Raw genomic sequence first — 11,690 nt, forward strand, 5'->3', positions numbered from 1 at the left:
ATTAGTTATTTTATAAGTAAGCATGAAGTCTTTTGATCTGCTCATTTCCACACAGTTTAAACAGAAAATCTTCTCCTTTCAGACTCCTCTGAACACCTGACAATACGACAGGGAGCAGGAGGTGGGATATATTCCATCACACACCTGTGTGCTCTGTGACAGCCACCTGCAGCGCCTCGCACACTCGGACAAACAGAAAGTCATCACCATTACCGAAAATGTCATCGCCAATCAATGCCTACCGCCGGTGTTCTGGCGCAGAGCCCTGAGTACTGCGGCGTCTCACAGACCGGCGTGGCGTGCTCTCACGCCGCCCACAGTCAGAGCAACAAAGCTTTGGTCTTTCCCTGAGCCCGAGCCCCGTGGTCTGCCAGCAAATTGAAATTCTGACATCAAAAAGACAAAAAAGCGGTGGAAAAAGAGCCGTTTGTGATAATGTCAAGGACGATTTGAAAAGGTCTGTCGCTGATAATGTCAGAGCTCTCTGAAGGTGAACGCTTCTGGTGAGAGATAACAATGAGGACAGAGCGGAGGATGATGGGAGTTTGAGGAGTAATTGCAGCAGTTTTACAGACTGCTGTTGACCTGAACAAATGGCTCAATAAATGAATCATTAAGGGCCGGCAGGTTCAGGCTTACTGCAGCTTATTATAACAGCCGCTGACAGTTTAAGCTTCCAGTGCAGCACAGAGAGCAGGAAGTACACAACACACGAAACACACAAACACTTCAGAAACTACCGCAATTTCAGAAAGCAAAAAAACCAACACACAAAAACACAAGTGAAAACGACACATTTCTGAACACAAAACTGCCCCCCTGTAAACATAACTGCCCTCCCCAATCCAATAACTATGATCAATGGTTATGATCAGTTACTATGATCCAATAATACAGACTCTGTATTTGATTCCAGGTCTGCCTGTTCTCAGTACAGCTCACACTGCAGAGACAAACGCAGTCATGTGACAAGAAGAAGATGCTGAAAATGCCCAATGATCCACCCACAGCAGGGGGTCAGCCATTAATGCTGCTGTGTGACCCCTGACCTCTGGGGTCAGATGTTTGGGCTCCAGGACTCTGTGAGCACCTGAGTTTTTAAAGGTGCTGCACATGAACAAAGAGCTTGAGAGGCCACTGAAGAGGTACATTCACCGGTAGAAGGAGGGGCTTATAAAGCTTTAATGCTACGTACTTTACTCTGTTCACTGAGAACAGAGCTGCACGACCTCAAATGTCCACGCCCAAGTTTCCAAACTGCCCACCATGTTTTTGTAGAGTGCAAAAGCTTATTGTAGGGTCTTTTCCTACAATACAAAGCGCCTTGCAGCAACTGTTTGTTATGATTTGGTGCTATATAAATAAAGTTGAATTGAACTGCAAAAAAGAGAACGGCAGGTTCAGGGGCATTCACAGTTTGGGTCCGATTGTTCTCCTGACAGCTCGTTCCAACATTCCTTCACAGAACCGATTGCACCTTTAATTGGTTTCAGTGTCATGGAGCAAACAAAGGAATGTGTCTTTGTGGGGGCGGGTGTGTGGATGAAGCTCTCAACTGTGTGATTAATTCTTTCCCGATATATTGAGAATATAACAGAAGCTTTTATTCTGCTGTCATCGGTCTGCATGGAGCAGAAATCCACAGCAGCTCTGATAACGTGTCGCTGCATGGAGGGAGGTGAGGCTTTGAACCCGTTTCCTGATCCTTTGTTCACTGCTGAGCTCCACAATTCGCTCATACGGCTGCTTCACGTTTGGATCAGCGACACGCAGGAAGCAGATCAACAGTAAAAACATCGAGATGAAGAGCGACTTTAAAAAAGTCTCAGGAACAACTGCAGTTCTGATTGTGTGTGTTTGAGCTCTGGGGAAATGATGGGTGGGTGCGTGTGCATGAAGCAGCACTTTATGCTTTACAGCCTCAACATGCTTCAGAGTTCTAGGAAGAACTGACAGTCTCAGAGGAGAACACGTGTTTGTCAGGCAGAACGGGACTAAACTGACGAAAGCTGAAATAAAAAACTCAAACTACAAAGTGTCAGAAAAACTGGATGGTTCAGGGTCACCTGATCCAGCCCTAACTAAAAGCTTGATCATAAAGGAAAGTTTTAAGCCTAATCTTAAAAATAGAGAGGGTGTCTCCCTGCCAGGACACATAGGTGGGCCCCATATGGGATAAGTAAGGGCAAACATTATGGGCCCCATAAGGTTTTGTCCGCGTAGCATAGCCCATGCATGCATGGACCGTCTGGGTCCCAATGAACACATTTTCAGTGCCGGTTAAAATCTATCTCACTCTCAGCACACAGTCTCACTCTCTGCCAGCGCACAGTCTCACTCTCTGACAGTGCACAGTCTCACTCTCTGCACACAGTCTCACTCTCGGCGCACAGTCTCACTCTCGGTGCACAGTCTCACTCTCGACGCAGTCTCACTCTCTGCACACAGTCTCACTCTCGGCGCACAGTCTCACTCTCGGCACACAGTCTCACTCTCTGCACACAGTCTCACTCTCGGCGCACAGTCTCACTCTCTGCCAGCGCACAGTCTCACTGTCTGCACACAGTCTCACTCTCTGCACACAGTCTCACTCTCAGCACACAGTCTCACTCTCGACGCAGTCTCACTCTCTGCACACAGTCTCACTCTCGGCACACAGTCTCACTTTCTGCACACAGTCTCACTCTCGGCGCACCTCACTCTCTGCCAGCGCACAGTCTCACTCTCTGCCAGCGCACAGTCTCACTCTCTGACAGCGCACAGTCTCACTCTCGGCGCACAGTCTCACTCTCTGACAGCGCACAGTCTCACTCTCAGCACACAGTCTCACTCTCGACGCAGTCTCACTCTCTGCACACAGTCTCACTCTCGACGCAGTCTCACTCTCTGCACACAGTCTCACTCTCGGCGCACAGTCTCACTTTCTGCACACAGTCTCACTCTCGGCGCACAGTCTCACTCTCGGCGCACAGTCTCACTCTCTGCCAGCGCACAGTCTCCCTCTCTGACAGCGCACAGTCTCACTCTCTGACAGCGCACAGTCTCACTCTCTGACAGCGCACAGTCTCACTCTCGGCGCACAGTCTCACTCTCTGACAGCGCACAGTCTCACTGTCTGCAGACAGTCTCACTCTCAGCACATAGTCTCACTCTCGGCACACAGTCTCACTCTCGGCACACAGTCTCACTCTCGGCGCACAGTCTCACTCTCTGACAGCACACAGTCTCACTCTCAGCGCACAGTCTCACTGTCTGTGATGCTTCTGATCTTATTTGTTAGTGATTTATGCACCTTCACTCTTTGCCATCAGTAAAGTGAAATAAAAAGGATCTGAGAGAGTGTCTGTAATGTGGAGTGGAAATCATTGGTGTAAACTCCACCTCTGTGCTCTCCACATTGTAGCGTATGGAGGCCTGCGAGGTCCAAACTCACAGATGCTAACTCACAGGGCTAACTGACAGCTGCAGTTTGTGTCCTTGAGGCTGAAAATAAAACTGCTTTCTAGTCTGATTGAATTATGTCGGTATGCTGGGAACGGCCATGTGTATGTCTCTGTGTGTGTTGCAGGTCTGCGTGGCTCACTCTCGAGGTTACAGTTGGACTATGTGGACAGTGTTTTCGCCAACAGGACTGACATCAATGCACCGCTGGAGGGTCAGGACACTCAAACACACACTATGGACACGTGCTGTACAAACACAACTTCCAAAAGAGATAAAATCAGAAACACACAAATAAAACTGAAGATTTCAGAGCAAAAAAACCCAGAGTTTTGTGGTGTTTAGGGTTCAGTGAATCTGGAGGTACTGATGCTATTTATCAGTGAAATACAAATGAAAGTCTCTGTCACATCTCAAAAACTACACCCCCCCCCCCCCCCCCCAAAAAAAAAAAAAGAAGAAGTTCTACTAAAAACTACACAACTGTAATACTGAGAAACCAGCTGTAAAATCTCCACCTTCTTAAATCTGGTCCTTGCTGCTCGCTTTACACCCCAAATGAAAATGGAGGACGTTGTAAAGCAGCTCGAGGTGCTGTGAGGTGCCCTCACACTCACACAGAGGTGTTTTACTACAGTAGAAACCTGTAAAAAAGAACTGCATAGAGTGACAGTGGAAGTTCTCTTTTCCTGCAGGTCATCCTGTGAGATCTGCAGTCTTTGTGGAACTGTAGAGACTTCTGATGTGAGCGGGTGTCAGACTTTAGTCTCTTCAGTCTTTTTGTTTCTACTGAGGGGCCGAGGTTTATGTGTTTCTACTGAGGGGCCGAGGTTTATGTGTTTCTACTGAGGGGCCAAGGTTTCTGTGTTTCTACTGAGGGGCCGAGGTTTATGTGTTTCTACTGAGGGGCCAAGGTTTCTGTGATTCTACTGAGGGGCCGAGGTTTACATGATTCTACTGAGGGCCTGAGTTTTTAGTGTTTCTACTGAGGGGCCGAAGTTTATGTGTTTCTACTGAGGGCCTGAGTTTTTAGTGTTTCTACTGAGGGGCCGAAGTTTATGTGTTTCTACTGAGGGCCTGAGTTTTTAGTGTTTCTACTGAGGGGCTGAGGTTTATGTGTTTCTACTGAGGGGCCGAGGTTTCTGTGTTGCTACTGAGGGGCCGATGTTTCTGTGTTGCTACTGAGGGGCCGATGTTTATGTGATTCTACTGAAGGACCGAGGTTACTGAGGGTTTCTTCTCAATGATGTGTTTCTGAGATGTTTCTGTTGTGTTTTCAGAGATCGTCCGTGCGATGACCTTCGTCATTGAGCAGGGTATGGCCATGTACAGGGGGACCTCCCGCTGGAACGTCGTGAAGATCATGGTAACACAACTCACTGCTCATCATGAGGTCCTGCAGGTTCACTGCACCTGCAGACTGGTTTTAAAATCTGAGCAGATATCTTTATTTATTGATTTTCCTAATACTTGGATACAGATTAGCATTTAACACTGAGTGTTCATTTCTTTCATTTTGCTCTCCTTCTTTGTTACTGATAAATATCAAAATCTCAGAAACGTGTTTGTCTGTCCTGATCGGATCTTCTAAACCTTCGGTGTCTCATCGGGTTTTGTGATGAACGTGTCTGTTTATGTTTCAGTCATAAAATGTAAGGATGGAGTTCACCTGCACTCTTCAGATGATGCTTCATGTTTGTTTGCTCCTGTTTGAATCTAAAGTGTTGTTCTCATTTTGTCTTTAAACCAAAAAAGCAAATTAAGCAGAATTTGAATTAAAGACTTATTAATGGAACACCTGTGTTTCTCACCTGTGTGTGTGTGTATGTCTCACCTGTGTGTGTGTGTGTGTGTGTGTGTGTGTGTGTGTGTGTGTGTGTGTGTGTGTGTGTGTGTGTCTTACCTGTGTGTGTCCACCTGTGTGTCCACCAGGAGGCGTACTCCATCGCGCGGCAGTTTAACCTGATTCCTCCAGTGTGTGAGCAGGCTGAGTATCATTACTTCCAGAGAGACAAAGTAGAGCTTCACCTGCCTGAACTCTACCACAAGATCGGTACACACACACACACACACACACACACACACACACACACACACACACGTGTTTGGTTGGATGTTTTCAGCTTGCTGTTGCTGGTTTTCAGGTTTTATGGAGTCATTAGGTTTCTGGGCTCCACGTTTAGTTTATTAATAATACACTACCTGGCCAAAAAAAGTTGCCACCTGGATTTAACTAAGCAAATGGGTAAGAGCCTCCTACTGGTTAATTACTGCATGGGCGATTATCTTTCAGCTGGCAACAAGTTATTTAACCCCAACTGGTGCAATGAGTTGCTTCTCATTTCTTAAACAATCATGTCAAAGACACATCGCGTGGTCCTGGAAAAGATGTCAGTCTGATTGAGAAGGGTCAAATCATTGGCTGCATCAAGCAGAGAAAACATCTGAGGAGATGCAGAAACTACTAAAATTGAGCAGAACTGTCCAACACATTATTAAAAACTGGAAGGACAGTGGGGGACCCATCGTCTTCGAGGAAGAAATGTGGCCGGAAAAAAATCCTGAATGATCGTGATCGGAGATCACTTAAACGTTTGGTGAAATCAGATCAGAGAAAAACAACAGTAGTACTAAGGGCTGTGTTTAATAGTGAAAGTAAGAGCATTTCCACACACAATGCAGAGGGAACTCAGGGGATTGGGACTGAACAGCTGTGCAGCCTTAAGAAAACCACTAATCAGTGAGGCTGACCAGAAAAAAGCCAAGTTTATTTATAAAGCACTTTAAAAACAGTAACCACCGACCAAGGTGCTGTACATAAAACACATCAGGACAAGAGAAGATAACATTTAAAAGATAAAAAATAAATAAATCAAAACAATAAAATACACAGTTTATCCTAAAAAAATTACATAAAATAAAAACAAAACAAAACAGCAGCTCATACTCCTCAAAGGCCAAATGAAAAAGGTAGGTCTTCAGAGCAGATTTAAAATTGGCCAATGACGAGGCCTGTTTGATGCCCAATGGCAGTGAATTCCAGAGTTTAGGAGCTGCCACAGCAAAGGCTCGGTCTCCTCTGAGCCTCCGCTGTGTCCTCGGCACATCGAGGTGCAGCTGGTCAGCTGATCTGAGTGACCGGGAAGGAGCATGTAGGTGCAGCAACTTGGTGAGATAAGGTGGGGCAAGGCCAAGTAATGACTTAAAAACAAATAAAAGCATGGTAAAATGGACGGGCAGCCAGTGCAGTGAGGATAAAACAGGAGTAATACGCTCCATCCTCCGTGATCCCGTCCAGAAGACTGGCTAACACCAACATACAAAGCGTTGCAGTAATCCAGCCTAGCTGTGATAAAGACAGGGATCACTACTGCAAAGTGTTTTTTTGATAAAATATTTTTTTATCTTTGCCAGCTGCCTCAAATGAAAGAAACCAGATCTCACCACTGCACTGATCTGACCCTCCAACTTAAAACTCTCATCCATCATAAAACCCAAATTTGTGACAGACGGCTTCACATATTGTGATAATGGACCCAGGTCCACGGGTGGAGATCCACCAGTGGTACGAGGGCCAAAAACAATCACCTCCGTCTTTTTTTCTTTAAAATTAAGAAAGTTTAGAGCCATCCACATACTGCTCTAAAGGAGAAATTAAAATACTATGATCCACAGTGTCGAAGGCAGCTGTCAAATCTAAGAGAAGTAAAACCACGTAGTCTCCTGCATCTGTAGCTAAAAGGATATCATTAAAAACCCTCAGCAACACAGATTCAGTACTATGAAGAGGTTTAAAGCCAGACCAAAAGACCTCAAGGATATTATTGTCATCTAGGAAGGCTTTCAATTGGCTAAAAACAACTTTCTCTAGGATTTTAGACAGAAAAGGAAGCTTAGAAATGGGCCTATAATTGGATAAAACAAAGGGATCAAGACCAGGTTTTTTGATCAGTGGTTGAATTGTTGCACATTTAAAAACTTTAGGAACCACGCCAGTAGACAGGCTACTATTAATGAGAGCCAGGACCAGTGGGCCTAAGACAGAAATAACCTCCTTAAAAAGTCGAGGTGGGATAGTGTCAGTCGGAGAGCCTCTGAGGGCTTCAGGTGACCAACAGTCTCACATAAGGAGGACAGAGTGACAGGCTCAGACTGGTACAGAGCAGCAGAGCCATGAACAGAGACTGAGGGGTCAAAGGCTGGGGATAATATATGAGCCCTAACACTGTTCACTTTATCCACAAAATAAACTGCAAAAAAAGTGAAGGCTCAATGCCAGTACACTGACAGGTGTTTAAAACATTATCAATGATATTACATAATACACGAGGCTTGTGACAGTTACGCAGAATGATGCTAGACAAGTGCTCCCGATTGGCATCTTTCACCACTAGCTGGTAGTGATGCCAACAGTCTTTTAGTACTTGGAACGACACTTGTAACTTGTCTTTTTTCCACTTTCGTTCGGCTTTTCGGCGTTCGCGTCGAGCAGCACGAGTCGTATCATTTAACCAGGGTTCTAACTTAATCTTAGGTTTCCTGGTTTTTAGTGGGGCCACTTCATCTAAAACGAACTAGCAAACAGAATAAAACCAGAAGTGAGCATCTCTGTATCAGAAGATACAGACTCAGGAACGTTCTGATCAAGAACAGCAGAAAAGCCAGTAGCAGTGAGCTGGTTTACGATCCGACAGCGCCGTGCAGAAGCACGAGGTTTAACAAAGTTACAGGGCAGAACAATGTCAAACAGCTTATGATCTGAAAATACAGCATCGCAAATCATTAAGTTGGAAATAGACAGCCCATATGATAAAACCAGGTCAAGTGTATGACCACGTTCCTGTGTGGGCCCAGACACCCACTGCGTAAAATTAAAAGAATCAGTCAAATTTAAAAAGTCCTCAACCATTGGTTTGTCAGGACAGCACACATGTATGTTAAAATCTCCAACAATAAGGACTTGATCATATTTGAGCATCATATCAGCCAACAGTTCAGAAAAGTCATTTAAAAAGTCCTCATTGTATCTGGGTGGCCTGTAAATAAGAGCACAGGGTGAGAGCGACCCAGCTCAGAGACTCAGTTCAAAGCTGGAGGAAGAAAGCGATGGAGACAGCGACTTACATCTATACACGTTTAGGAAAAAGTCGCTATTCAGTTTGCATAAAGACTGGACTCTGGAGCAATGGAAGAAGGTCATGTGGCCTGATGAGTCCAGATTCACCTGTTCCAGAGTGATGGTGCATCAGTGTAAGAAGAGAGGCAGGTGAAGTGATGGACTCATCATGCCGAGTGCCTCCTGTACAAGCCTGTGGGGGCAGTGCTGTGACCTGGGGTTGCTGCAGGTGGTCAGGTCTAGGTTCAGCAACATTATGTGCTCAAAGAATGAGGTCAGCTGACTACCTGAATGTACTGAATGACCAGGTTATTCCATCAGTGGATTTTTTCTGCCCTGATGGCACGGGCATATTCCAAGATGACAATTCCAGGATTCATTGGGCTGGAACTGTGAAAGATGGATTGGCCTCCACAGAGTCCAGACCTCAACCCCATTGAGAATCTTTGGGATGTGTTGGAGAAGGCTTTGAATCTGCCATCATCACTGCAAGATCTTGGTGAAAAATGAATGCAACACTGGATGGAAATAAATCCTGTGACACTGCAGAAGCTTATGGAAACAATGCCACAGCGAATGCATGCTGTGATCAAAGCTAAAGGCGGTCCAACAAAATATTAGTGTGACCTTTTCTTTGGTGGTGACTTTTTTGGGGGATAGGCAGTGTGTTTTTGGTTGTTTGTTGTCTTGCATTAAGAAGCTGCTGGAAAGTTTTTATTATTTAATGTTATAAAAGCTGCAGCCTCAGTGAGTCTTGCTGCAGCAGATCACTGTGACAAGCTTTCAAACGCTGATAAATCACCAGCACCTGAGTGCTTTTATTTTGAAAGAACCTGAATTCAGGCTCACCAACAGCTTTAATATCACCATTTCAGAGGTTTTGCTCTTGAGTTTATGTTTTCTGTGTTACTGTTTTGTTATTGACTTGGTTTATGATTGATTAGAGTAGATTTGTTTTGTTTGCATGCTTTAATTTCTTTTCATGATGGCTGTGTTCTTTATTCTATCATCTCAGAGGACTGAGTCAGTGCAAACCTATTAACAACAACACCATGAAGCTGCCTTAATCTCATAGATTAGATGGGGACTGTTTTAAACCGTGCAGTGGGAGCTCTGGGAGCTGCTCTGGGAGCTCTGGGCGCTCTGGGCTGTGGTTTTGGTGGCTCACAGGTCGTATAGAGGGACTCTGATGGAGTCAGAGAGCTGGGTGAACACTAGCTGTGTCATTTGTGTCAGTGAAACATCACTGATGAGTTCTCAGGAGGTTGTTTTCAGGCTGTTAGGATGGATGAAATGCTGCACTGCGTCTCACTGAGACCCAGCCGAGGTCTGCGGGGACGGCAGCTGTTCAGGTCCGGCTCTAAATTTAGACCAGTTTAACAAAAGTGCTCCAACATGAGGTGCGTGTGTCCGACAGGTGTCGGAGCCATGACCTGGTCCCCGTTAGCCTGCGGCCTGCTGTCAGGCAAATACAACGAGGGCGTCCCCGAGAGCTCCAGAGCTGCCATGAAGGTACGATCATCATCCGTCTTCAGCACGGCAGGCAGAACGAGGCCATCTGTTACCCTGCTGATCAATACGTGTGTGTGTGTGTGTGTGTGTGTGTGTGTGCGTGCATGTAGGGCTACACGTGGCTGAAGGAGCGTCTCTGCAGCGACGAGAGGAAGAAGCAGCTCAGTAAAATCAAAGAGCTCCACCTGCTGGCCAACAGGCTGAACTGCATGGCTGCACAGCTGGCCATCGGTAATCTAGACTACTGCAGCGTGTGTGTGTGTGTGTGTGTGTGTGTGTGTGTGTGTGTGTGTGTGTGTGTGTGTGTGTGTGTGTGTGTGTGTAGATTTGGATGGGTGCGGGGGGCCTAAAAATGTGACTCTCCTGCACTCTCTGCCTGATCAGATAGCTCCCCTGCTGCTTCTGCCTCTGTCTGCTCCTCATCCTGGCCATGTGGATTGCTCCTCAGGATGAGGAGGAGACATGATCTTTCTCTCTGTAGCGTGATGGACTGCAGAGCAGCTAAAACATCGACTTTCATCGGTCTGCTCACAGTTGATCAAGTGTATTTGATTATCAGCTCCTGGCTGTCACTTTCCTGCTTAATTGCCATGTAAAAATGAAGGCTATACTTATTCTGACCCTGCATTTGAGCTTTGTTTACTGAATAATGACACAGTCTAATGTCATGCTGTTAATTTGAACTTGGATTTGAAGACGTTTACAACCTGAAAAAGACCAGAGGATTTTTTAGAATACCCTGACATGTAAAAGCTTTGAATTGAAAGAGGACGTTTTTCTTATTTCACACGAGTATCTGTGGCAGCATCAAGCTTCAGCACTGCATCCATCCAGCTTGGTTTGTCTTTGTTTTCTGGCTGCATAAAAAGGATCGTGCCCATCCACAGTGAACACCTGATGGTTAACGTGGGTCTGCGAGCTGAACCGGTGCCCACACTCGCTTTAAGTTCCAGCTCCATGAGCATCGTGTCCATGTGTGACTCCATCCCATCCTGAGTACGCTCTGCAGTCATACCTGGACTCTCACACTCTTCATCAGCCAGGCAATGCTCCATGGATTTTATTGATATGTATGCAGACACACACTGTTTTACAGAAGATCTCAACACTGCCGTACCTTCATACTGGACGAGTGATTGGATCAGTTCAATCTGTTTCACCAAAAAGCTTTTGAAAGTTTAACCGTGTGTGTTTGTGTGCACTGGGCTTTACCTGTTATTTTCTTCTTAATGAACCACAAGCAGTTGTTGGTTGTAAAATGTCATTTCTCATGTGTTGTACCATATTTTTAATAGTGAAGTTCTGCCAACCACAGCTGCCAGTATTTTACCATAAAACAGTATATACAGTATATATGAAAACATTCACACAGATACTTTGATTTTTTTTTTTTTTTTTTTATTAAATTTGGTCTCAGGGTCCTAAAAGTCATATTGATAAACAACCAAACGTGACTCAGCAAAGATGTTTTAAATGATTCCTGATGATGATTCCTGACATCATGACAGTCATGTCATGATTGTGAGGAGTCATCCGTTTACATATTTGCTGAGTCTGAAATGTAATGCCAGTGAACTGATCAGTGGTTGGTTTAAAGAGCCCCCCAACAATCAGAAGATCC

The 11,690-nt window shown here is 45.4% G+C and overlaps 1 protein-coding gene across 1 annotated transcript; it reads left to right on the forward strand.

Moving 5' to 3' along the window:
• Positions 1-234: 234 nt before the first annotated feature.
• Positions 235-10,522, forward strand: LOC115777043 (voltage-gated potassium channel subunit beta-3-like). Its single transcript, XM_030724859.1, has 7 exons — positions 235-319; positions 3,569-3,655; positions 4,722-4,807; positions 5,374-5,494; positions 9,975-10,069; positions 10,180-10,320; positions 10,454-10,522. The coding sequence occupies exons 1-7, from the start codon at positions 235-237 to the stop codon at positions 10,520-10,522; spliced, it is 684 nt and encodes a 227-aa protein (XP_030580719.1).
• The last annotated feature ends 1,168 nt before the right edge of the window (positions 10,523-11,690 follow it).

Source organism: Archocentrus centrarchus, unplaced genomic scaffold (assembly GCF_007364275.1).
Source record: "Archocentrus centrarchus isolate MPI-CPG fArcCen1 unplaced genomic scaffold, fArcCen1 scaffold_42_ctg1, whole genome shotgun sequence".
In the NCBI taxonomy this organism is placed as follows: Eukaryota; Metazoa; Chordata; class Actinopteri; order Cichliformes; family Cichlidae; genus Archocentrus; species Archocentrus centrarchus.

Coding starts and splice junctions, on each gene's coding strand:
- LOC115777043 (XM_030724859.1), top strand. CDS start 235: ATGCCTACCGCCGGTGTTCTGGCGCAGAGCCCTGAGTACTGCGGCGTC. Junction 320..3,568: donor GTGCTCTCACGCCGCCCACA/GTCAGAGCAACA, acceptor TGTGTGTTGCAG/GTCTGCGTGGCTCACTCTCG. Junction 5,495..9,974: donor TGAACTCTACCACAAGATCG/GTACACACACAC, acceptor TGTGTCCGACAG/GTGTCGGAGCCATGACCTGG.